The sequence below is a fragment of the Aedes albopictus genome, chromosome 1, assembly GCF_035046485.1.
Source record: "Aedes albopictus strain Foshan chromosome 1, AalbF5, whole genome shotgun sequence".
Taxonomy (NCBI): Eukaryota; Metazoa; Arthropoda; class Insecta; order Diptera; family Culicidae; genus Aedes; species Aedes albopictus.
The window spans coordinates 60,141,314-60,169,196 of record NC_085136.1 but is presented as its reverse complement, the minus strand read 5'-3'; the positions used below and the strand labels follow the sequence as shown (position 1 = coordinate 60,169,196).

Here is a 27,883-nt window from a genome sequence, read left to right as displayed (position 1 = left end):
TTCACTGGTTTCCGAGATATGACAGCTCAAAAATGAGTTGTCTAAAAAATAGTGTTTTACCCGAACGGTTCTAACTTTGCGAAACATTAATCAATCGCGTCCAAATTTGTACCAATGATGCACATATAATAGGTTGACAAACAGTCAAAATTTGAGATTTTTTGATGCACTCTATGAAAAGTTATAGCATGTTGAACTTTTTTGTGAGAGAAAAAAAAGTTGCCTATCCCAAACATTTTGGCCATCCCCTGTATGTCAGAATCCAGGTAGTCGAAGTGGTAAACGCGAAACTATATTTTGCTGAAGGTATCTACAGGGGATAGACAAAATGATATAACTTTTTCTCTTGTTAATAATTTCAGGTTGAGTCAAACGTTTTTCAAAACTCATTATATAAGTCATAAATGGTCAAAAATTCATTGCATTCGGTTCATTGAATCCGGGAATATAGCAGCTCAAAGTTGGCTATCGGATAATTATGCCTTTTTCTAAACACTTTATAACTTCGTGCAGAATAGCCCGATCTTTTCCAATATTTGTCCACTGATACACAACTAGTTGATGAACTTACAATAAAAATTTGATGCACTTTTCGAAAAGTTACAGTTAATTGAACATTTTTAAAAAAGTTAAAATTTTGCTTGTCCCGATCATTTTGTCTATCCCCTGTAGGTTCGATTTCCGGATGATGCAAAACTTTTAGGTGCTAGAAAATTCCTTATATTCGTTGGGCATAGAAAAGCAATCTCTCAGTTGATAAGTGTAGAAGTGCTCACAGAATACTGCGAATTATCGGGACGCCCAAAATTTAAATTAAAGAAAAGTGCAATTAACTGAAGCTGTTTGCAAAAAGCATCCATTATTCACAATCTGACGGTTAGTTTTCAAAGAATTGTAAAAAATGGGCAAAAGTTATTCTAGATTCTAGATGATTTTGGTAAAATCCTTATCTTATTTGACATCTATTTTTAAACAGGTGGAGCGGACCTGGTGAAATGTTTAGAACATATGACTATCACGCCGAGGACCTGGGATCGAATTCCACTCCTAACAATCTCACACAATGTGGGTTCTTCCTTCGATGTCTGACTTCCTGAGATTAACTAGCCTCACGTTAACAATCTCGGTAGCCAAAACCTCAATATCATGTGAAAAATGGAACATTCTGCAATGTAGCATTAATATGATAACAAACTTTGAAAAGTAAATGTCAGTAAATCACACCATCATGTACGTTCGATTATTTCCACATCCCTGTCAGAATGGCGTGTTAAACATCCCATTACGTTGACCTCCTTGGCCTCGAGTGTCGGAAGAATTAATTCTCATTTCTGCGGGGTTATCAAACTTGTTAGCAAGATGAGGCTCCGCAATTCGCTTCGCTTAGCATTAAGCTCATAAATTATATAATTACCGAAAGTCAGACAAATTTACTTGCTCCCGCTCTGAGATGCATTATCAGTTCATTGCCTGCGGCCAGTCAGTTGTAGCGCCTGCAGGAAACAACGGGGATTTCACCGTTGGCAGAATAGCATGACTCAAAGCAGCAGGGATTATCTGTGCTGCCCAAACGCAATGCAAGTGAGCGATAACCATAATCAATATTACGGTTCGGGGTAGACGCAGACGCCGGCCCCAATTGGATGAGCCTCATAAAGTAATTTTGGAACAATCTGGTTTATCTAGGGTAATTTGTTGCCCGTCGGTAGTTCCTCAGTGACCACGGCGTCCGCATTTATAACACTTTCCAAGGATTTTTTGCTTCTTCTTCGAATTGCTTGAGAATGCTACCGACTTGTCTTAAACCGAATTGCCCTGCCTGTCGGATCGCTTCCTTTCTTCGGTCAGTAGACGTTGCTTGACGAGGTGTAAGTTCAAATCTTCTTCTGCTACGTTCTCCAGGGCCATCACCAGTGGATCGAACAGTCTGGCAGCGTCAGGAAGAGCTGCGATACCAGATCACTTTCCGCTAGCGTCGCTCCGGCTGTCTTCAACTTCCTAACAAGCCCATCGAACTCCAGAAGATGCGTCGGAGACGTCCGACTTCTTACATCCGAAGACGAGCCAACTGCTTTCGAATATGGTTTGGCTCGCCATGGACTTCTACGCGTAGGTCGTTTCCAGACTAGTCCACATCTCCCGGACGATTGCCAGGTACTCGTCCGACAGGCAGCTTACCAATAACGCTTTGGAGATCCGGTCGGTCCCTTCAAATTTCACCCTTTCTGCTCCCACTACCGGTGCCTTCTTCGTCAGGCGTACGCGGTAATTCCAGTTCTGGAAATCTGCTCCGCTTCCTTTCAGCAACGGAATGTTGCAGGATAGATTCAACGCCATCCGGAGAGAGATGACGCCCGATTACCTACTACGCTAATACTTTTTGAATATTATTTATTATTTATTATTATTTTTGAATATTATTTATTATTATTTATATTTATTTATATTTGTGGAGCCTCGTGGCCGTGCGGTTAGCGTCACCAAGCGTATAAACGTACCATGCCACGGGGTGAGGGTTCGATTCCCGCTCCGAGTGATGAAACTTTTCGCAAGAAATGTCTCTTCCTCGTATCCACTGGTGCTCGTAATATGTGTCATGTCCGTTGTCTAATGTTAAGTTTCGTTCAGTCTGCACAGCCTCGGCTGAAGACGGTGTCCGCGTCTTTTTTTTTATATACAAAAATCTGCATATTTTCATTCACAATTTTACTAAGCTGAATATATCAAAATGTACATTTCTAAAAGTTACAATGTATTTTGAATTTCTGTATCGAGTACGACGTACCTTCCCCATAGACGTAGTTTACGTCAAAAATTGCTTGTGCAAGAACCTAGTAAGTAGGTATTCTTTGTGATTTTTCAAAAGGATTCCTGTCCGAGATTCTTTCTGGGATTCCTCTAGAATTCGTTCATGAATTCATTCCGATTCCTTGATTTTCCATCAGGGTTTCCAACATCATTCTTCCTGGGTTTTCTTCCGGGATTCCTTCAAGGATTTCTTTCGTGAAGCCTTAGGAATTCCTTACAGGATTCCTTCAGAAACTCCTCCCAGGATTGCTTCATTGAATTTCACCGTATTTGCTTTAGGGTTTCTTCCCGGGATTCCTTACGACATTCTTTCATTGATTTCTCCCGAGATTTCTTTAACTATATCCTCCGGAATTAATTTCGGCATTCTGGCAGGTATTCGTTCTAAGATGCCTTGGGGATTCCTTCAGGTTTTTTCACAGATTCCTTCAAAAATGTCTTCCGGGATTATTTCATTGATTTGTCATGAAATTGCATCTGTGATTTGACCCGGAATTCCATTTAGGATTCTGTACCAGATTCCCTTAGATTCTGTCAATGATTCAAGGATTCCTCCGTTAAAAGCGGGAATTCTTCCCGGAATTCCATCAGGGCTGTTTGCCGGTATTCCATCAGGGATTTCAACTGGAATGTCCCTCGGGATTCTTTCATTGATACTTTCCATGTTTCTTTTCGATACCTCCTGAGATTCATTCAGAGTTTTTTTTTTTCAAGAATTCCCTTTGGGAATCTTTTAAAAATTTCCCATTAAATCTTTCATTGATTCCTGCATTGATTACCTCCGACATATTCGTAACAATACCTTCCGAGATTCATTTGTGGATTCCTTCAGGGAATTCTCCTGGATCGCTTCACAGGTTTATGGCGCGATTCCTTCATTGATTCTTCCCGGATTCCCATTAGGAATTTCTCCTATGATTCTTTGAGGATTTAGTTCCGTGATTCCTTCCGATATTTCTTTCAAGATTACTCACATGATTTTCCGGAGACTACATTTCTCCAGATAATTTTCCCGGTACAAAAACACAACGTCATTTATGAATTCTCGATTCTCACTCACGACCGGGAATCGAACTCAGGTGCTCTTAGCTTGGTCCTACCGAATAAGCTGAAGACGGTGACCGTGTTTTTAAAACACACGCAGAGCGGACCTGGTGTGATGATTAAAGCATGTGACCATCACGCCGAGGACCTCCCACTCGAATCCCTCTTCCTGCACACTCACAAAATGTAAGGGAAGTAAAACCGTGGGTCCCGAAATACACTGACACCTGGCTAAAAATCTCCGTAATAAAGATAATAAAAAATCAACACACACATACGGCTGGCATCCACGCACAACATGTGAAACCTCTGACAAATAGCCCCAAAATAGGATCGCATCACCGACCAAAGGTGACTGACATCCTACCCTACACTGAAAGACGGCTTGCAAGCCGTTAAATTCAGAAATTGATCTCGGTAAGCGGTTTACCGAGAATCCAACAGCTGATATCTCGGTAAAATATTTACTGATTCTCGGTAAAAATTTTACCGAGATTTCGGTAAACCATTTCGGTGAACTTTGCCGAGATCTCGGTAAAAAGTTGGATTGCCGAGATCTCGGCAAAGTTTTAACAACATCTCGGTAAAACTTTTACCGAGATTCAGTGAAAATTGTTACCGGACTCTCGGCTGTTGGATTCTCGGCAATCCATTTGCTGAGGTCGGCGATTTAATTTAAGTGTGTGCGGTAGTGACCAGCATAAAAATGTTTTCAAATTGACCATGGCAAAACGTGATCATCGACCCACAAACGCTTGTTGTGTGTATTTTGTTTCCTCTCATGTCAACCGGTTCGATAGCCTATGTAGTGGTAGCGTGCGAGCCTGGTGATCTCAAGGTTCTTGGTTCAAATCTGGTTGCCAACAGAAACTTTTTTTTTTCATTGTGAAACGGATCCATGGTGAAGTTGAAAACATGAATCTGTTGACTTGAAACGAAACTCAGTCTGTACAAATTTAGTGGCATTGCGTATTTAAATGGACCCTGCAGAATAGTAATTTTAACCTCAAGTCGTCTTTCAGTGTACTGATGAATACCCTTTCCGTGGTGTTCGTGAAGATGCATAGTACTTTCGGTCTCTAGTAGTAACAACCATCACACTCTAACGTTCACTTCCCTTCCCAACTACTGTAGTGTTTACCAAATATCTGCTATTTTTTCTCAAACGTTTACCCAAGGATTCTAGAGATTCAAGCTAAAATGTCAATATTTCATAAACATGATTCAAAAAGGAAAAAAAATAAAAAGAGATCCATTTACTATCACGCTGTATATCGATATATACGCTAAATTCGCGTTACGCAAAACACAAATTACGCAGAAAAACTACACGGTTATGAATATTATAAGGTACCCAACCAACTGGCACCTAAAATTTACATCAATTTTCTTCGGACTACGTAGTCCTAAGTTATTACCTTAATGATCAATGTTTCCTTTTTCATGGTACCTGCTTATGGCGGCATCTTTCTGTTAAAATTTAAATATCACTACGTAATAGTCTAATAGAGTTGCAGAGATAGTCGCATTTTAAATTCCGTACGTTTCAGCAATCGTGTGCTACTGTGGCAACGGTCTTGCAACAGATTTAGAGTGGGTAACATTAGCTGTGTTATGTTTGAAAAAATAAAGGTATTTCGAATGTAAATGGAAAGTGCATAACGTTAAATTTAGTGATTTGGACAGCAATACCCAAGCAGGAACGAATAACTGACACATAACTGCAGCATACCAAAGTCAGATATCATACCAAGATAAGGTATTGGTCAGTAACCCTCGTATTGAAAATAACTTATTTTGGTATTTTATAGGTATTGATAAAATACCTCAACGAGTATTATTCAATTATGGAAAAATCTTTATTTTTATGAAAAAATCACCGATTATTCTTTAGGTACCATACTTGATGTCATTATTCACGTGTTATGCACAGAATACACACCAGTTATTGTTATACTGCCGTTCTACGCATAGTTGTCCCATGTTATATGGGATTTCCATATAACATGGGACAATTATGCGTAGGACGGCAGTATAGGCATTTCACCTCTTATGCAGGACTTCTTAATACCTCATCGAGGTTGTAGGTATTCGGTTTTCCATACCTGAGTTTGGTATTCTTCAGCTATTTTCTACTACTCGGGTAGAAACATTGTTACCAGTTATCACAGGGATGACAGATGATTTTTTTTAAATCTGTACGACTTTTTGGAAAATCTGTATCTCATACAAAATTCGCAAGAAAAATCTGTATTCCATACAAAAAATAAGTAACTCCGCTAGATCAAAAATCTGAATACATATGTAACAAGTTTCTGAACTGAGTTAGACAAATGAATTAAAAGATTGCCAGGTGAGTGAAAGCATCCTTGCCACCAACATGTTATCAAGTTCTGTTTTGTACTATTTCATCACACATATTTCAATCAGCGTAGCCCGAAAATGTACAAAATCCTGTGCTTTGGATCAATGATCGTTCCTGATACGCCCTCTATCAAGTGTCCAGCAGCGATAAAACATGGCATCGAATCTGTCGAAGGTCATCCAGGTTCTATAAGATGCCTGAGCATTTCTTACAAAAATTGAAAAACTGGTGAAACATATTAAAAATTGCAAAATTTTAGTTGATTTTTACCTGATTCGTAAATTGTGTCATAACCGGGGGGAGCGACACTAGTTTTGCCAAGCCGAAAAACCCCAAGAAAAGCCGAAAAAAATTGAAAAAAAACCGGTAAAACCCGCAAAACTTTTGCGGGTTTTAGCGTCTTTTTTTGGGCTTTTTTCAGCTTTTTTGAGGTTTTTTAACTTGGCAAAACTAGTGTCGCTCCCCCTGGTCATATCCGCTTTTTCCTCACAATTTGTGAATCAGGATTTTCTTTCAATTTTTATGTGAAGTCGCCATTCCACAGCATGTTTGCATCATAAACATGCTGATTCAACATGTTACAGTAGGTTGCTGCTCAATTTATTCCCAAAAAGCTGTACAGAAACGTCTGAATTGCGTGCTGAATTGTCAATTTTTTTTCTTATCGGCAACAGTCGTACGTCTTGCAAAAGCGTCTAAAAAATGGCAACAATGACAGCATAAAAATCACGCCGACAATGTTTAGATGTTTTGTGATAAATTACCTTTTGATTTTGTTATTTAAAGCCAGCTGATTCATAAACTGTGGGTGATTCATCGGTGTGGGGTCACTGTATCATACAAAGCACAATCTGTAGGAATGCTCGAAAATCTGTAGCATACAGATAAACTTGTATATATGGCATCTCTGCGTTACGGTTACGTTGAAGCTTTTTTTATAGAACTGAAAGTGAATAAATTAAGCACAGACAAACAGACGTTACACTCTAATATTTTGCATCGTACACCGATTCAACGATCTGTTTGAACATTGATAGTTGGCCAAGTGGCCACTCGTGGCGCTCACATCGTTTTTGCTCGAGTTTGACGTTTGCCCACTACCGCCACCTAGTTGATGGTCGGCCAAACTCAGTCCTTTTAGCAATTGGCGAATATTTATTTATTCATTTATTTATTTATTTAATTCATCTGATTTAAGTCTACATGAATATTTAAACTAAAAACTATAGCAAACTGGAATTTGACACTTTTCTCTTAAAACATCTAGAACTTTCACCAAAAACAAATATCTCATCGAGTAACGAAAAGGTTCGAACGCACGCAGTTAATGGTTCGTAGAAGCAGTAGGCTGTTCTGTGAAATTCAGTTAACAACAAAGCCGAAGACCTTAGTTGCCTCTCCATAGCTCGGAAGTTGATTCGTGACAGAAGAGAGGGTGCATCAATTTCGCCGTTAAGCAACTTCACAATGAACGTAGATTGCTGGATGTTTCGCCGTCGCTGCAACGAATCGAGTCCAAGAAGCCGACATCTCTCAATATATGGCGGGAGGTTTTGTGGATCACGCCAAGGCAAATTCCGCAGTGCAACCCTTATGAATCTGCGCTGGATTCACGATTTGATTCGAAAAATGTTTGAAGTGTTACGTCTGTTTGTCTGTGAATTAAGGTCAAGTTTTTTATATGAAATAGAACTCGATGATTGACAGCAGATTACTACTGTTTTCATACTCATATAGGAAAACTGATATAAACATGAACCAAACAGTTCTGTTCCATTTTTAACGGGAGAATACTGATAAATCGATTGAAACCTATCAAAAACATGTACATATTAACCCAGCGCCACTTTTAATGCCGCTTCAAACACATCACGTCAAGGCTGTAAACGGAGATGCTGCATTCATGAATGAAGTGAGTGCAGCTTATCAATGACCACAGTTGCGTACTGTACACACGTTATTAATAACTAATAAGCCACAAAGCGTCTGATAAAGGGTCATCTCTGTTTGATCCTGCCACTCTTCAGCAGCCAGGAAATGATCAAGCCTGTCCTCAACCAAATCACGAATTCCTGATTCGATTCGATGTAATTAACCCTTCAATAACCACTTCGATATCGAGGTCTGCAGTGCAAATGCGTTTTTGACTTGCGTACGTACTTGGTAATTGGTCTGTGAGTACGCGCAATTATCCGATTGTATGTATCAACTAGCAAAACTACAATACCCTTGAGCTGCCGTTGACACCTGGACACGAATCAATCCAATCGAGCCCAACTAACTAGCGTCTTCCTTTACCTCTAAACACACAAGACTTCTAATAGGTACTAGACCAAGTACCAAGCTGGTGACGAGTGACGACGACAAGTGGTTCCGGTGGGGCATCTGGAGGGTAATCAAACAATTAGAGCCGTGTCGAGTTGGGTTCATAAACCACTGATAATGAAAACTCGACACGGTAGCGCGGTAGCGAAAGTGTATCAACAACGAACGGCCGGTAGTGAGCGCGAAGCGCGGTTATCAGTCGCAGTAGGCTGCGACTATAGTAGATGATCCTAGCATAACCCTATCGATCGTCGTAACCCCGTGCAAACTCAGTAGGTGTAGGAGCATTCGCGCCTACTGTGATCAGTTAGTTAGCGCTTTCCTTATTCCAGATGTGTGTAATCCACGCGAGATTGTTTGCAAACAGGAAAAGTTCTCTGGCAAATTGCCGCGCCGTCGCGTATCGCGCATGGACGCATGGCATCGCGAGAGTGGATTGGTGCTGACCTTTCTGTTGATTTGCGGAGCCATAACAATCCGCCACATAATCCATCATTCATAGATTGGGGTTTTTATGGTTGAATTCGATGGTATTGTACGTTAATCTAGGCTGCGGAGACTACCCAATTCGGGCAACACGCTTTAATTCAATTACAATGCAAGATTCTACAAATAGACGTTTAGAAGATGAACCCACAGCTACTAAGTGGTCCTCTCATTGACAGCTGTATTCTGGTCTAATTTGGGACTCGCAGATGTTCTGACGTCCATACCAACTGCGGCGAGGTGAGTTACCTCATTTGTGCGATTCTGTAAGGTGAAATTCGTTCCTAGGTCAGTGCATTCCCGTTGTCAACCGTCGCGACGTGTGCGGCGCACATATCTACTTATCGCGCTTCATTTGCCGAACAGAAATACCCAAATGGTATGAGCGTTGTGTATTTTTACAAGACAGAACGTCAATCACGCATTTATGCGGGGCAGACCAAAAGAGTCGCGTCATGACTACTTTGTCTTTTTCCATACTCGTCCAACATTCACCACATGTCACCGCCTCCTACGATTAGCTTTGCGCGTACATATGTGCAACGGCATTTTTCTCGAAAACCAATTATATTTGCGAATATTATTTCAAGCGCTTGTCCCAACAAAACGTGGAATTGTGTCTAATGATTTTTCTTCTATCCAATTTCGTTTTCCCGACAGAACCGGAGCACTGGGGTGGACAATGTGAAACTGGACGGCGCCAATCGCCAATCGATCTGACGTACCAGGCTGCCGTCAAAGGGGACTTCTCGCCGTTCCTGTTCAGCAATTACATGAACCCCATCCGAAACGCTCAGCTGACCAATACGGGTCATTCTGGTGAGTTAACACCTAACATATCTGATTATTAGTAGGGCGTCCCCAAAAAGTGTTAAAATGTTAACTTGCTTACTCATGGAATGATAGATTAGGAGCTCAGGGACAAATGTTTCATAAATGAAAAAAAAGTTTTTGGGGCCCCAATCTAGCAAACTTGGAGTAAGTAAGTTCTACTTTGGAACACTTTTTGAGACACCCTAACGTCCATTTAATACTCATTTATCTCCCTTCTTCCCCAACCAGTTCAAATCGACAACAGCGACCCCTCGGTAACCCTGTACGGCGGAGGACTTCCCGGCAAGTTCATCCTCGACCAAATGCACTTCCACTGGGGATCGGAGCACACCATCGCCGGCGTCCGCTACGGCTTGGAGCTGCACATGGTCCACCACGATTCCCGCTATAACTCGCTCACGGAGGCTGCAGCCGTCAAAAACGCCGTAGCCGTCCTGGGCGTCCTGTTCCACGTCTCCAATCAGGACAACACCCACCTGGATGTCCTACTCGAAACTTCCCAGGACATTCGCGATGCCGCTGGCAAGAGCGCTCCCCTAAAGGGCAAACTGTCCCCGCACAACCTCCTGCCCAAGAACCGCACTTCCTACTTCCGGTACGAAGGATCCCTCACCACGCCGACCTGCGCCGAGTCCGTTATCTGGACCGTGTTCACCGAGAGCCTGCCCGTTTCGTTGGATCAGGTCGAACTGTTCAAAACCATCCACGATCCCACCGGTCACGAACTGGTCGTCAACTACCGCTCGCTGCAACCGCTGAACGCCCGCGCCCTGGTTTACCACTCCGAGAAGGATTACTCCGGAAGTGGTGCCACCCTGCGGGTCGGTGCGCTTACTTTGATCATGGCTGTCGTAGCGGCTCTGCTGACAAAGTAGGCGGCGTAATCGAGAGGGCAACATAATGAAATACTCGGCGAAGAATAGAGGTGCTTAGATGAGGGGTCTTCCGGGACCAACCGGAAGGACCTCGCGGAGGGAGTTTGTGATAGATTTGTGTTCTGGTCGGTAGCATAGCTACATTGGGTACGCATGGAAAACCCGTTTAGAGGCGAAAAGCAACTCGGTTGTGCTGTCATAGTTCGTTAGAGAAAGAGTTATACTTAGTTTTGTGACATTAGCTCGTAAGCCACCCAAAAACCATTGTCCCAAGGATCAATATTACTTAGCTTGTAAGGAGAGAACAGGATAGCTTGATGAAGGTTATAATATATTATTATAATTGTTCATAGAAACTGTATTGTCCGTTAACAGTCGAAATAGAGTTTATTGTGGTTGAAGAAATCTGAAGTTAGTTTATTTGAATCCGAAATTCTATCAGATTCCGTTCAAAGGAAAGAAAGTTCAAGAAGAAAGGGATACAGACATCCTTCGACGCCAATGAGGGATCTGGAACTCGTTCCATTGCCGCCAATCCCATTGTCTCCCCTGAACCACCACAAGGTATTGCTTCGAAGTCCTTCCGTTAGCAGGGACCCTATCGTCCGTGATGCGGGATCGAATCCAACCTAGTAGGCTACCATCTCGACGCGGAATACCAGAAGGCTTTCTTCGCGGCCAACTGCTTTGTCCGATAGAAGAATCGAGTTTGACGTCATGGTACCCGTATGACATTCGTAGCTGACTTCCGAACTCTTAGACCATCTTTTGGATGTGACTGACCTAGCCACTACTCCTTGAGTCCACGCGCCCCTTCTCTGTAGTTCTACTAAACGTACACATACTAGGCACTCGAGAAAACCTGAGAATGTCCGAAACACTTTAGATACTTTAGTTTTGTGGTGAGTTTCCTGGAGCTCATCCACAACTGCGATCCAGGGGGCTGCAGTTAGTTCAACTTCTTCGATAGATTCACCGTAGATCTTCAGCGTACTCCTAAGGATATTCGAAAGCACTTCCGACCCACCTCTGCGTCTTATACTAGTACAGGTACCTAGGTGTTCCCAGACGTTAGACCGCATTGGCAATATCCGCCCAACTGGCGCTTTTGGACGCGTTTCTTACAACTAGAGTCACTAGTGAACAATAGCGAATTTTTCTCCTACGATGGAGAGCTATTTCGGCGATCACTGTTACCAATGAAATAGTGTCTACGGTCAACCTCCCTTTTCCGCAAGCTGAACTGGTTACTCGAGCGATAATCTAACACACGATGTGCCTCAATAGACTATTGATCTCCGAGTGGTTTTCCCGTCTATAGCAATAAGACCAGGCTCTGCCGCTTCCAAACCTCTCGGAAGGGTCCTTCGTCCTTACTGCATTAGCAGATCTGAGAATACCGGGAGCCTCTGTAATAGCTACTCATAAGGCCAGATTAGGAACTTTGTCCGGATCTGGGGTTTACCTTCGCTAAGGGATTTCGCAATCCCTTTCGCCCCAGTCCCCAGCAGCCCTACGAAAGAAGGCAAAGGATTCGAAGCATGAGGCTAAAAGAGCCGCTCGATGATTCTCTTCAGCATCTTTGGAGTATCACGACCCTGTAGGCCTCAACTTACGGGTTCGCATCGCACGCACGCGTAAGTACCGCTACCAGCTCGTCTCCGCTTAGATCGAGTGGGTTTTGGTCACGGCTGTTCGCCTTCCTAAATACCTCGTCTTTGAAGGATGATGTCTTCCACCTAAGAGGATTTGACCTGGGCCTAGCCGTTGCTTCCTTTGCCCGCTGTCTGCTGTTCGTTGTTGTAGTCGATACTGTAGCCTGTAGCGAACCGCCAGGTGACCGCTGTGATTGTAGGCATCGTCTACCCTCTAGTTCTAACTACTTATTAGGCCAGGACGGTAGTGTCGGAGGGTGCTTTTCGGATGCATCACAGAGAGACGTGTCGGAATAGAACTGAGTTTATTTATTTATGTATCGTTTGCCTACGATTGGGTGACAGCAAGCACTCTAAGATGTATTCACTCAAGATTCCTAATTGAAGTAGTGTGGACACCAGAAGGACTACAATAAGTAACGCCGATGATCGACCCCGCTCCGCTTCGGCCAAAGGTACTTTTAGTACCGACATAATCCAGATCGACATCTAGCATTGCCGGCCAGTGCCTCTCAAACGGCTTTCTCAATCCACGGCCCAGGCCCTGGAAGTGACCCGCTATTACCACCGGCCTTCGCCCTGTCAGCTCGATCGACTTCTGCACGTCCATATCGTTTCCGTATTTCCGAACACAACATCCGCAACTAAGTTGCCGTTACCGGTGAATACTCGATATGGGTCCGCTATGATGGCGATATCCACCCCCCACTCAGAAACTGCTTGACAAAGCAGTTGCTGAGTTGCGTTACAGTGGTTAAGGTTCAGCTGCGTTATCTGCACTGTGATTTGTCAGCTACGGCTCTTCTGAAGGCCGGGCACCATGGACTTCCCGTTGAGTGCGTGTTATTCGCGGATGTCCTGAAGCAAAGCAAAGACGTGGGTGGACTCGTGCAGCCTTGTACTTTATGGCCTTCACCGCCGTATCACATGCACAGCTTGCTCCTGTCAGGGCCTTCACAGTCGCATGATTTGAGTCCTGGTTCCAGATACCTGAAGCAACCCTGTGGTGGATCATGTAAGGTCAGTTGGCATATTCACCAGGCCACCTTTAGCTTCCCTATTTTAATGGTCTTATTTGCGTCCGCCACAGGTAGCTGTACCAAGGCGATCTCTTTCGCTTCGGTGATCTCGTCTAGATTCTTCACCTTCAGAGTTGCCTCCGCTGCGCTGTAAGAGCCCTCACCTCGACGTCTTGGTCTTCACCAAGGACCTCTTCCGCCAAACTTTTGTATGCGACGCCCTTGCGTTCCTTATCGCGCTTGCGCTTCAGCTCCAGGATCATCTCGCCCGTATGAGTACGTCTGATACTGCACACGTCGGCTCCCAGATCCACAAGCTTGGCGTCGCTTCGCATCGCCTTCAAGATGTCCGAGTACTTCGACTTTTCGGTCTTGATGACGAGCGCGTCACCTTTCTCGCGCTTAACACCTACCGTAAACCGGGGTGAAATTGATCACTCGGGTACTACATTGTAATTTCATACTAGGAACCAGTGCTGAAAAATTCATTTCGTCATACCTAAATTCAACTACCTACAGCTCATTTTAGAAGCTGAACCTGAATATATGGTATATGAAAAACTTGTGTGGCTAGACCAGTTCTGCAAGAAAGTCACGGAAAAACCGCTATTCTTCGAATATTTAAGGTAAATGTCACGGACTACCTTCGAAAAATGCCAAATGATATTCACGGTGAATATTAATTGGCATTTTTCAAAGGTAGTCCGTGACATTTACCTTAAATATTCGAAAAATAGCGGTTTTTCCGTGACTTTCTTGCAGAACTGGTCTTGTCGCACAAGTTTTTCATATACCATATTCTTGGGTTCAGCTTCTAAAATGAGCTGTAGGTGGTTGAATTTAGATATGATGAAATGAAATTTTCAGCACTGCTAGGAACTCTTAAGCGTCGTAATGAACTTAAACTTTTTACGTCATCTGATTCGTAGTTGTCTAGAGATGAGTGTAGACTTTTATTTTTTTAGAAAAAAGTTAGGGTTGCCTTATGTTTTCAAGGAATTTGCAATGTATTGCTCATTTAGCTGAAATCATTGCTACTAAACAATCAATTGCTAATAAGACTCTCCGTAAATTCTCTGTTTTAACATTTTTGTGGAGCCTTGGTTGGGATGTTATGCAGCTAATCAAAACCTGAAATAGTTATAAAAAGTTCATTTTATGAGGAAATAGCCATTTATTGTGATAAAAATCACTTATTTCATATACAATTGCCTACCTTTAGGCGTTTAAGGGGAAATTTCAAAATTTAATTTTGCATTTTAAGTATTAAATTCACTAGTTGTAAGATTTTAGACGCGTTATTCGGTTTTAGAAGGGCAAAATTAAGCGGACAAGCATATTTTCCTTTCCAACCGATGCTTAATTGGGGTTTTAAATTTACAAAAAAAGTATTGATTTTTTGATTTTATTCGAAAGAGCACCTTTTTCTGAGCCACTATGATTTTTTTCAGATTTTTAGAACTTTGTTTTGGTACCTAAAATCAATTTCAAAGAGATTTTTAGAAATCACCTTTTGACAGCTGGGAAACTGTTTGACAGCTCCGCTCAGTACAAACTGCGACGAGGGGTGATTCGACAAATCGCTCAAATACAAACTTCAAATTGATTTTTAAATAGGTTCCCGGGCACCAAAATTCATGAAAATTTGGATTTCGGCTCAGTTTGACATGCAGATTCAGAATATCAAATTATCTCAACATCGTTAAAGAAGCCAATTGTATACTGATCAATTTCGCCCCAAAGTGACATTTCCAATTTAATGATATTTGGAGTTATTTAACTTAGTTTAAATTTGTTGAATAAAATTCTGTTACGTGGTTCCATGGAGATCCACTGGGTACTGATTTTACAGAAATTCTTTTGGCAATATTTGGAATTCCACTAATGTTATCCGCAAAAGTTGTTTTAAAGTGATCAATTTGACCCCGGATTACGGTACTCTTTTACGTCTTGGTTTGACGTTCCTGTTCACCTCGATCTGCGGTTTCTTCTTCCTGCTCTTACGCTTGACCTTCGTCCAAGGAGGGTCCTCCCCTTGGTTCGCCTTCCTCTGTGGTTGCTGAGGGCCTAAAACGGTCGCAACCCCCTGTTCCCTTTCATCCGGGACGGACGAGTCTTTTCCGGCCCTTCCTTCTCAGCTTTCCGGGACGCCTGGCTGGGATCCGACTTGCTGGGTTAATATTATCTTAGCCTTGCGGGCACCACCAGAGAGCTCCTCACCTGACGGCTGCCTCACCCGCTTCTGTGATGTGCTTATCACAATCAGTCACATCCGCCACACCTTTTTGACTTCCTGTGAAAACGAAGGCCTCCGTCTGGGTAGACGGCGTAACCTTTACTTCACCGGTTCCGCAGCTGCTAAAGCTTCGCGAGTCTCACGTGATCTTGCTTGGCATCGTCCATCGACTTACGAAGTCGCAACAAGGCCGTTTTAAGAAGCTTATTAGCTGCTCAGCCACCTCAATCGCGGACAGTCCTTCTCTCTTTTTGTTGATGGCCCTCGTCAACCACACTCCGTCCAGTATCCCCACCGGCTGGCTTGCCAGGGAATGGATCGAAGCCCCTAAGCTGGAGTTGCGTGCGCAGCCTTCTCGCTTCTGCCTTCTCGCTTCTTCTTAACGGAGACCTCGTCAACCCACTTCTTGCGAGAAGGATAGCCTCACCATTATCACTAGCTTCTTATTGATTTGCTTGTTTATTTGAATTAGTCTTCATACTTAATCCAAAGAGTTGTACGGGAAAGGAGGTCCACTACGCCAGAGCCCTGCATTAACGCGGTAGTCCCATTATAAGCTAGCGACTACGCGGCTGACTGCCTCGCACGCTTCTACGATTGCTTGTCCTAAGTTATCGCAACAGGCGTATCCTTCGGGCTTCCCGCGAATGTGAAGACTTCCATCTGGGTAAACTTCGGCACCTTCAGCTTCACGGATTCTACTGCTATCGCTGTTGCAATGAGTTCATCAAGGTTCTGTTTGGCCGCCACCATTGACTTACGAAGTCTCAGCAAAGCCTGCTTGAGGTCCTTGATGATGCTCGACTTCAAGAATGCAAAGTCTATAATGGAGTCAAGCTGTTGCACAGCCACCTCCATGACAGAAAGCCCATCTCAGTTTTCATGTATGACCCTCAACAACTACTTCTTCCAGAACACATTCTACAAACTCAAACACCTCCAGTCTCATTTCATAACTCATAGCCTCAAGTAGTAGCAGACGCCGCTAGGCTTTTCCCAAATTGTTGCAACAGTATGAGAAAAACCCGTAAATAAAATCAAAACAATCTTATCGAGCATCTCAGCATTGGGAAATTATCTTTCCGCACATGTCCCCTGTCGACATTTTACTACGAAAACAATCCATATTTTCCCCCCATTATCATACAATCGTTGAATTCAAGAAGAATGCGTCATAATTACGCGCGTAATGATGAAGGGACATCTTCACCGGGTATCATGTCAACGTCCAAGTAGGCGATGCTGCTGCTAATCAATCATCGCCACTCGCCGCCATCTGCGATGCTGCGCGGACACGGGACCTCAATGCCTACTCCGTGTTGTTATCTCCATCGCAGGCGATGGAAAACAACGATACGCGGCCTCTTCTAGAAACGATCAACGGAGTGTGATTTCACTTATCGATACTCTCGGTGAGATGTGACACCCATCGGTGGATCTTTCCAAAGGTGCGACAATGGGAATAGCTCTGGAAGATGGTGTAAACAAGCGCACTTGAGTTGCGCACCCGTGTCCACTCTCATCGCAAGCCTAATCGAGCGCAGATATTGAGGGTCCCGTGTTCCAGCCAAGTGCCCGGGAGCTCCTTATCTCTGACATCTGTAATCCCACAATTCAGCCAGTTTAATTATGATGGATTACTGAGTGAAAGAGTCACACACTAACAGCTTGCGTCAATAAAAATCAAAGACCCAATACGGGCTTAGTGGCAATATCGAACTGGCACCTGAACTTAGTAGAACATAAATTTTCGAATCGATTGGAACGAATTTACCTTCGGAGGAGCTCTGTGCGTTGTAACACGCCTAGAATGATTGATTATGGCCGATAATCGTGTTACTGGAAGCTACTTACTTGTTGTACTGGGATTGACGCTGACGCTATCCGTATGCGTTGCCGATACATGGCACTATCCGAAACCGAATCCGGACGGGACCGTAGGAGAGCCGGAACACTGGGGAGGGAATTGCGACACAGGCCGTCGCCAGTCTCCAATCGATCTCAATATGAAGGCGGCCGTCAAGGGCGCCTATCCGCTGTTCGTGTTCGACAACTACGATCAACCGATGAGGAATGCTTCCCTAGTTAACAACGGGCATACAAGTGAGTTAACGATATGGATGAGTGTTGAAGAATGGGTCAGTGCTAACGTATAGATCGTTTCAGTTCAAGTGAGCGCCGGAGAAGTGTCGGCTTCCGTCTACGGAGGTGGCCTTTCGAACAAGTACATCCTGGAACAGTTCCACTTCCATTGGAGTTCGGAGCATACGATCGCAGATCAACGATACGCTCTGGAGGTTCACCTGGTTCATCGCAACTCCAAGTACGCAACGTTGACAGATGCTGCGGCAGAGAAAGCCGGAGTGGCCGTGCTAGCCGTATTGTTCCACGTAGACGAACAACCGAACGAGGCGATCAAAACCATCCTGGACGGGACAGCATCGGTTAAGGACAAAGTGAACGACTATGTAAGACTTACGGGAAGCTTTTCCCTGGAAAGTCTGCTTCCGAAGTCTCGCACAGAGTACTTCCGCTATGAAGGATCGCTAACGACGCCCATCTGCGCCGAATCGGTCGTGTGGACAATCTTTCCCCAATCGCTACCGGTATCGCTGGCTCAACTGGAAGAGTTCAAAACCATTCGCGACGGTGAACACGAGGAACTGGTTCTGAACTATCGTCCGGTACAGCCGTTGAACGCTCGGGCACTGGTTTGGGTCGCCGAAACGGAACAAAGAGCTGACGATGGAAGCAGCTTTTTACATCCAAACTTGTTGTCTATGACCGCAGCGCTAATGCTGTCAACTGTGATCTGTTACTTAAGGACTTAGATATTTAAATTACCACAGAATGTTTAGCCTAAAATAGAAAGAGACTGATATAAATAGCCATTGTCTGAAGATTGTACCGTTTTTTGATTCGATAGCGCCTTGGGAAATTTGCCACGCTTCTACGGTAGTCAAGTAAACGCGCGCTCGGGAGAAGTGGCAATTAAAGTCCCACCATAAAATGACGATCGGATGATAGCAGCCGCCAAGCCTCGTGCCCGTCCTATTGAATGGTTCTATTTTCACTTTTGGGAGCAATAAAAATCGCAGGTTTCCGATAGCTGACACGCGGTTATTGGTTATCTGTGTGACGTACCGTCTGCTGTCAATTACCCGTCATCGTGACGAAAGTTGCAATTCGGCATTCGGGACGAGACTACGTCCGAAAAGTTATCTATCCATGAATGGTCAATTTTCTTCCCAATTGACTTCCATTGCATTGCTCATCACAGCCTAAGGTAGTTCACTGTTATCGGAGGGATCAACTTAATCCATCAAGTGCAGCAATTGCTTATGATTGACAAATATAACTCCGGCTGGCTTATCACCACAACAATAGAAAACAATGGAAATAAGCTTGATAGAGTGTTAATCCGCTCGAAAACCACCTGCGATACCATTTCACTGCACTGCGCAGCAATATACCTAGGGAAATGCACGTGACACGTTCCGTCAATAGCTGGTCGTCAGCAAGTTCGAAACGCATTTGGAACGTGTTGTTTCAAAGTTCATCCCAAGAAAGGGCTGATAATGATTCTGCGAAGAAGTCGTCGTCTTCGTCTTAATCGTCGCGGCTTTGTTTGGTGGTATTGCAAGAATTGCGCGTTGCTTCGTTATGACTGATTACGTGATGGAATTCTACACATCTACGCAAATGTGATGAATGGAGACGAATTGGGTTTCAGTTGAGCTAGGTATCGACCTGGAACAGAATCGCTCAATGATTTTGAAAGGGGTGTAGACTCTATGGATCTCATTAGCCGGTTTTGCTTATATCCTAATGAGGCTGCTTCGGATATACTGTCAGTTGTGATGATTCAGGAATCGCCTAACTATACTACAGTTTCCAAGAATCGCCGCTTGCAGGATGCCGTTCAGGTCCTTTTTCAATTCCAGCTTGTCTAGGTACCTCAGGAGACATTCTGGAATTACTCCGTTTTCCGAGAGTACAACTGGAACTATACGGATGTCCTCCAGGAGCTACATTTGCTTCAACTGCTCCGGTAGTTCGAGGTATTAGATTATATTACCGGTGAACGTTGATTGGACCATTGACCATCATCATCCACTGCACCTTTTTGTCGTATATCACAATGTCGGGTACGAATGAGGACGTCCGTAATGATCTACAGATCCCAGTAAAGCTTAATGCAACTATTTTCCAGAACGGGGTCCAGCTGGTACTTATATTAAGGCACAAATCAGTCGACCAAGTTGTGTTTTAAAGCAAGTTGTTGGTGCACAATCTTGGCAACTTCGTTGTGGTGATCGAGGTAGGCTGATCAAGGTAACACTGAACAGCCTGCAACGACATGCTCGATCGTTTCTTCTACTGAGTTGCATTTCGTGCAATATGCACGACAGATTCCGGTCGTTCATAAAGAAGGTGTGGGTAATTCTTGTACTCCTTCCCCCACTTTTCAGTTGGTAGCCATAGTTGCATTGGTTGAGCGCTCTGCTACGGGGTTTCATTGCAAGGCATAACCATAACAGACTGGAGGTATCGCCTTGAAATATCCCCTCCTGATGCTGAGAGTTCTGGACCGCAACACAGCTCTTCCGTAGGTAATTTGTAGGGACGTGCTCCACATCCCCATCGCGTGTTGCATTGGCCTGATGACGTTCCCGTCTATCTTTGACAACTGCAGTACGCCTCAAGAAGGTACGAGTGCGGTACTGAGTCGTACGCCTTCTGATAGTCGTTTAACGCCATGCTTAGGTTCCTCTGCTTCTCGGTGGCTTGACCCACAATTACTGCATCTCTGATGATCTGATCTTCGCAGCCTTACGTGTTTTTGCGACACCCTTTTTGTTCCTCGGTCAACACGTTGTTGGCATTGCCGTGGGCTTGTATCCTCCTCGCTATTACCGACGACTGCACTTTGTACAGACTGGAAGGGCACGTTATTGGTCTGTACTTTGCTGAATCCGTTGAATTCCGCCATCCACTTGTCGTGAACCGTCGTGAGTTTTAAATATCAAAAATTGTGCACGAAATCGAGTCCTGATGCAGCTCAATTTGTGCTATACCGGGTAGCCTCATGTATATCCCGGGCGGTTGCTACGACCGCGGTCATGTCTCCAACTCCATTACACTGTCACTCTAATTCTGCCAACCATATCCCATCGTCGTGGTGCTGGACAGGGCTCTCCCATAGATTGGTCCAGAACTGTGTAACGTCGCCAAACTTCGGAAGGCCTTATCCATTATCAGACTTGTCGTTTCGAATGCAGTTATAGAACTCCCTTTCGCTAATGTCGGTTTCGCTAACATCCGGTTTCGAACATTCTCCATAACGCCGCAATCATTTTGCAAGGTCACTCAACCGCTGTATGTATGTACATGCCCAGCCCATATCACTATGATGTCGGCTGACTCCTTCCTAGGTAGGTTTTGTTGTCCAGGAACGTTTTTTCTAAGGCGTACAGTTTAAGTACAGTTGGACGCGCTCTTTGGGATCCAGATGGAGCTTCACTCTCTTTTGTTCAGTGTCTTCTGTAGCGGAAATGTCTAGCTTCTGAGGTTACCCATTACCTACTTCAAGATGGCCGTTCCTCGAGTGTTTAGAGGAAGTAGACTCGGCGCTGTACTTATTCATGATTATGGAAAATGGAGCGTTTCCAAAGGTCAAGCTGCCACAAATCAAGCTTCCGGTTTTCAACGGGAAGGTTCACGATTGTACCACCTTGATTTCCATAGCTTGATCAATAGCAATACTCAGCTTACAGTCTGTTTATAACACGTCCCGCAAAGAGTGAAACCAAATCTACCTATCAAACTATCAAATCGGCTACCTGTCGAGCACGCCAGCAAAAGTTTGAAAACAAAGTCTGGGGAAGAAGAAAAAACAACAATCAAAAGAAGCCGTCTTTGCGGGACTCTGATATAAACAGACTCTAACTCAGCTGACTCAAATGGACAAATTCAGCTATCTACGGTCTTCACTCTCCGGTGAATCAGATCGGTGGAAATTTCTGCAGTGAACTAGAGCGTAGCCTGACAAGCACTAGAAGCCAGCTACGAAAACAAAAAGCTCATTGTGAAAGCTCACATTGACGCTCTGTTTGCTGTAGACGGACTCAAGAAGGAGAGTTACTACGGGCTCAACTATACGATCAACGAATTCAAAAAGAATCTCCAAATGCTAAACAAGATTGGAGACAGAACATCGGATTGGAGTACTTTACTGGTGCGCATGGTATGCAGCCGCCGGGATCCTGCTACTTTGAGACATTGGGAGACCTATCATAGCTCGAAGAACGACCCAACCTACTCTAATCTCATCTCCTTTCTTCGCAACTACTGCGCGATGCTCCAATCGTTGCTCCACCGAAGTTCAGTCAAGCATAACAGCGACCATTGATGCCAAGTAGGTGCCCAATAGGTGCCATTTCTGCAACGAAACGTGACATTCTGCATTCAATTGCGCGAAGTTCCACAACTTCGTTGGACCTGCTTAAACACAGGGCATTACGATAGAACCTGCAAGCGAAGAGAATGACACCACTACCATCAAAAGCACCACTCCATGTTGCATGGTGGAGAAACACGATCCTCCGTTCCAAACTTGCAGTCAAGACCGCTGACACAACCCCAACGACAGCAACAGTCACAATCCAGTTCAGCACGATCAAACCAACATACACATAACACTAACACAGCTACCTCTGCCAACTCGCATAATACGCACACACCCCCAATCACGGAACAACCCGAAAAAATCATGCATGAGTTGACTCGCGATTTCACTCATTGCTTTATTTCTTAGTATTCTTATTACTTACATCTATGTTTTTAGGATTCAAAATCAAACCTATCATACAACAACATTGGATGTCGTTCAAATTGATTTGGAATCGTTTTACAAGCGAACGAGATTTCGGCGCTTGACTTGTGAGAGCGAGATTTTGCATGAAAATCTCGCGCGTGAGAAAATGATTCAGAATCGCGCGCGAGTTTGCTCACGCAGGAGCGGTTCATGAGTGTGCTTTGAGTGTGATTTTACCAACGCTGCTTATTAGCGTTTTGTACATGGTGCATTTGGTGCGTGGGTGAATCGTTTGCGACCGCAGTTCCTTCTGGAGCACTAGTAGGCCCGACTTCCGCTGATGATGCGCCTTCGAATTTCACGACTCATGTTGTTGTCTTTGAGACTTTGTTTTTGAGGCATTCACCGCCAGTTCGACCTTTGCTGCTTCGCGTTTCAGGCGGATGTACAGCTCTGCCACCATTCCAAATGTTCTGGCGATAATGTCCATGTCGTCCGCAAAGCACACAAATTGACCGGATTTTGTGAAAATCGTTCTCCGGCTGTTGAGCCCGGCTCGTTGCATCACACCTTCTAGAGCGATGTTGAACAGCAGGTATGAGAGTTCATCACCTTGTCGCAGTCCCCGGTGAGATTCAAATGAACTAGACAGATCGCCCGAAACCCTTACGCAGTTTCTCACACCGTCCATCGTTGCTTTAATCAGTCTAGTCAGCTTCCCGGGAAAACCGTTTTCGTCCATGGTTTTCCTTAGCTCTGCGCGGTCGATACTGCTGTATGCCGCTTTGACGGCGATGAACACGTGATGCGTTGGGACCTGGTATTCACGGTATTTCTGGAGGATTTGCCGTACGGTGAAGATCTGGTCCCTTGTCGACCGGCCGTCGACGAAGCCAGCTTGATAACTATCCACGAACTCATTCGTGTTAGTTGACAGACGACGGGAGATGATCTGGGATAGCACTTTATAAGCAGCATTCAAAATAGTGATCGCTCTGTAGTTCTCACATTCCAAATGGGCGCTTTTTTGTTAATGGGGCAGATAACCCCTTCCTTTCACTCCTCCGATAGCTGTTCGGTTTCCCAGATCCTGACTATCAGCCGGTACAGACAGGTGGCCAACTTTTCTGGGCCCATCTTGATGAGTTCAGCTGCGATACCATCCTTACCAGCTGCTTTGTTAGTTTTGAGCTTATAAATGGCGTCCTTAACTTCCTTCAGCGTGGGAGTTGGTTCATCTCCGTTCTCCGCTGCACTGGTGTCGTCGTTGCCTCCGTTGTCGTGATCTGCCGTGCCTACGTTCTCCATGCCATTCAGGTGCTGATCGAAGTGCTGCTTCCACCTTTCCATCACCTCACATCCGTCCGTCAAAAGGGCTCCGTCTTTCTTCATACTCCGCTTCTTCCAGGCGGCGCTTTTTCTCCCGAAAGAGACGGATCTGTTTCTGCTTCTGTTTGTAACGTTCCACGTTCTGTCGGGTCCCTTGCTGCAGCATTACCACCCGCGCTGCGTTCTTCTCCTCCAAAACCGTTCTGCACTCTTCGCCTGACCATTCGTTCCCACAACCCACCACAAGCCTAAATCTAGTTTTATTACCCGTTATTTCCACTCAAAACATACTCCTGTCAACGGAACTCGTCAAGATCCATGATCGGTTTGGCAAGACGATGCTAACCCGAGCTTTTTCTCGGATTCTTGCTCGCAACATTGTTTGATGTCCAAGAACTTCTCGAACAAACTAAATCTTCGAGAAGCTCCGTCGCATTTGTCGGTCCAAAGAATCGGACCATCTCAGTCGGTCTCTACGAAGGCAGTTTCAGCGTTGGTGGAACCAAGAATCTATACTGAATCAGAGTTTTTTGAAGAGATGCAGTTCCACGTTCTGCCGAAGCTGACGATACCGTTGCCGACTGCTTCCAAGTGGAACCTGCCTCCGTCGATGACTCTTGCTGACCCGCGGTTCCATGAATTTGGTCCGATTGATTTGATAGAAGGTGACAAGTGAAGGCCCAACTCTACAGAATACGGTGTTCAGATAGATATCCCAAGTAACAATTCCATTGCTGATTGGTTTTGTTTGATTTTCATTAAGGTTTTATTACAGCAATAATTAAAACTCACAGTTTTATGACTGCTTTTATGAAAACCATTGATAAAATGTTTTATAGTATACTTGAAGATATTAATAAAGACAGATTTTTAGAGTAAACAAAACTTTCCGATATGTAAACCTTCTGGCAATCATTATTACCACAATAAAACTGTTAAAACTCTTAACAGATGACGATCCGTTCGATTAGTAACGACATCTATTGGTGGAAAAGCAAAAACTACGACACTGCTAGGTTTATTGCGGTCATCATAAAAGTAAACTTGCTTTCGTTTTATTTTCGCTGATTATGGTCGTCGCCATATTGAATAATTAGCTTACGTGAATGGAAAATAGTTAATTTTGCTTAAATAAGCAATGAATTGATAGTTTGCCACCATTTTCATACCATGCTCACATAAATAAACTCTCTCTGCTGAGTTTTCTTGTGATTCGAGATAGTTTAACTAAATTCTCAAATTGATTTATTTCATTCCAAGATGATAATATTCACTATTTTCGAAGCGCATTAATTTTATGATTCTGCAATCCCAATATTCACGGTAAATTCGAATGCGCATAAGCCTACCAGCACAATAACTACTGAAATGTTACTTTGAAATGATCGCATTCTACTTACGAATGATGTATCCTCCTGAACTTTACGTGCCATCGCAGAAGCTTCTCTACATCTTGAGCTGTCATAGTTTTTGTTGAAAAAAAAAACAACAACAAACGAGAATGGAATATTTTTCAACTAGATTTTAAAACGAGTTTATTGCTACTCTTAATGCGGTTTGCAAAACCTCTCCGAGAGTGGTCCACTTAGCCGGAATATGCTCTTAAAGAGGTTTTGATGTATGATTCAGTTTTATGGCAAGTTTTATAAAATTGGTCATGAAGATCTCTTGTAGAGCCGAACAAAACTTAAAATGTTACTTGGGTAGTTAATGGTTCATTTCCGGGAAATACGGCGGGTATCAGAGTCTCTGTAATCCACGTCTGCCCTACGGCGGAAATCCAGGATCAGCTTACCAAATTCTGGGAACTGGAGACATGCAGAACTACCAGTACCCATTCTACAGAAGAGTCAGCTTGTGAGGAGGTCTTCGACAAGACTACAACTCGAGGCAGCGAAGGGCGTTTTGTTGTGACGCTACCAGCTGAAAGAATCAAGATCTAGCTGAAGTTGAAGAATCTCCTGTTGATCCTTAATCTGAGCATTCTTTCGTCGATCGGTCACTAATTGCTCACGCGCCTCTGCATATCGATTATCACGATTAATGCTGTTCCCAGAACGTGTGTTTAGCCTGGTAGATGGTATAACTATCTTTAAACGTATGCATCATAGCTTCTGTCCAACACACCTCTTGCAACGCTACTATTCGACAGTATATTGGTGAGTATGCGGGTGCTCCCAATTCCCATTGACATTGAGGGAGCAGTTTCACTCGGATGTCGAACAGCCGCTCCTAACATGAGGAACAGACGCCGTTGTGACCAGTACTTAAATGTTATTTCGACATATCTAAGTTCAACCACATTCACCTCATTTTAGAAGCTCAACCTAAGAATATAGTATATGAAAAACTTGTGCGGCTAGTCACGTTCTACAAGAAAGTCACGGAAAACCTGCTCTTATTTAAATATTTATGGTAAATGTCACTGTCTATCTTCGAAAAATGCCAATTGATATTCACCATGAATGTCATTGGTATTTTTCGAAGGTAGTCCGTGACATTTATCATAAATATTCGAAAAAAAAAGTTTTTCCGTGACTTTCTTGTAGAGCTGGTCTAGCTGCACAAGTTATTCAAATACCATATTCTCTGGTTGGGCTTCTAAAATGAGCTGGATGTGGTTGAATTTAGATATGTCGAAATGAATGTAATTCTTATGAAATTCGTTGATGAATCATGAGTTAATAGGAAAAAACAATTCGATTTACAATCTGTAAGAACCGAACACACCAAGAACCCACGTGATTGGACTTTAAACCCCAATTTTCGCACGTCAATCATGGGCAATACTGCGAATGAATGAAATGGGAACCCCGATAATGTTCTATGATACCGATGATGCCCACCGCGCGAAACAGAAGCCAAGAACAAGTGCTACAACATCGGAAGATACCTGAAGAGATACAGCGCAGATAAATTATCGGAACAGTGTTGAACCAAACGACGCACGACGAGATAACAAAGCGTATTGGACCCTGTTGTTCACCCTTCTTCTGCTTTCAGAAAAGTAGGTGCACAGCGCGCGTTCAATGGACGCTATGGAAACGGGAACGCGAACGATTGCTTTGATGGGAACTTCGTTAGATCGATAAGCGCACGATACGGAGTTGCTGAAAGCCTAAAATCTGTCGACAAATGGGCGGAAAAGGTAAGAAAAAGCCCGCCGGAAAGCCAGGTGGTAAAGAATCGGGAGATAAATCTCCCGCTGGCAGTGCAGGTGGAGGTGGTGGTGGTAGCGGTGGCGGCGGAGGAGGCGGTTCAAGCGCTGCCGGTGGCGGCGAAGACGACGAAGTGGACGAAGAGGAATCGGAAGCCAAGCCGAAGAAAGGCAAGGGAAAGAAGGGCAAAGGCAAGGGCAAGGGATCGTCCAAGTTTCAGGGCGATCTTTTTAGCGAAGCCGCCATGGAGAACGCGTACTATGTGTGTCATAACATTCAGGTTTGAGACTTAACAAATTTCAAGAGCAACACAGAAATGAAAAGTTTATTTTTCAGGACGTCCTGAAGTCGCGCGGTTTTGCATGGCCCGAAGGGCAGAAAAAGAAAAAGAAGGGCAAAAAGTAATCGAAGGCAGTGGTGGCTGGTAAACGCCTTCGTTTGCCAATGCCAAGGGAGCGGTATTTCGAATGCAAAGAGCAGCGAAATCTCCGACTTCGAAAGCGTGCGTGACACGCGGGTAGTCTACGCGTAGGCGAATGGTGATCGACTCAACGAAACGTGATATTGGGGTGGGATAGTGTTTGTGTAACTTATAAGCTTGTGTATAGAAACAAATGTAATGAGAGAATGCAAATAAAAAGATAAGCTTATAATGTATTTAGTTTGTTTTGGAACGCCAAGCGGGTCGACTGTTTCAAATCTGTTGATCTTGTTTACATGACTTACGCAGATGACAATGTTCCGAGATAACTCTGCTACATGTCGTTACACAATACATAATAAGTTATATGTAACTATCAATATGTTAATAAAATTGTATCTATTATTGTTTGAATCTTTGAAATTATCACTCTCCTCCTGAGAACGTCTCGCGAAAATTTGAGATTTTCAATTCCAAAATGTCATTCGCTCACGCGCCAGTGATCACCTCA

The 27,883-nt window shown here is 43.9% G+C and overlaps 4 protein-coding genes across 4 annotated transcripts in view; 3 read left to right on the top strand and 1 right to left on the bottom strand.

Moving 5' to 3' along the window:
* Nucleotides 1-11,142, top strand: part of LOC115269374 (carbonic anhydrase 1-like) — a 35,789-nt gene extending 24,647 nt beyond the window's left edge. The window contains exons 3-4 of the mRNA XM_029878046.2: nt 9,689-9,847; nt 10,091-11,142. Coding sequence (XP_029733906.2) covers nt 9,689-9,847; nt 10,091-10,737 — 806 coding nt within the window. The 3' untranslated portion in view covers nt 10,738-11,142. The remainder of the gene's footprint in view (nt 1-9,688; nt 9,848-10,090) is intronic.
* LOC115269373 (fragile X messenger ribonucleoprotein 1 homolog) overlaps nt 1-27,883 on the bottom strand; it is a 161,741-nt gene that overhangs the window by 102,888 nt on the left and 30,970 nt on the right. The gene's annotated exons all lie outside the window — the stretch shown is intronic.
* LOC109427544 (carbonic anhydrase 1) lies at nt 17,294-18,547 on the top strand. The gene is made up of 2 exons (XM_019703112.3): nt 17,294-17,750; nt 17,814-18,547. Exons 1-2 carry the CDS (start codon nt 17,468-17,470, stop codon nt 18,476-18,478), a joined length of 948 nt encoding a protein of 315 aa, XP_019558657.3. The 5' UTR covers nt 17,294-17,467; the 3' UTR covers nt 18,479-18,547.
* LOC115256413 (transcriptional activator protein Pur-alpha-like) lies at nt 26,862-27,786 on the top strand. Its single transcript, XM_029854912.2, has 2 exons — nt 26,862-27,231; nt 27,288-27,786. Exons 1-2 carry the CDS (start codon nt 26,929-26,931, stop codon nt 27,354-27,356), a joined length of 372 nt encoding a protein of 123 aa, XP_029710772.2. The 5' UTR covers nt 26,862-26,928; the 3' UTR covers nt 27,357-27,786.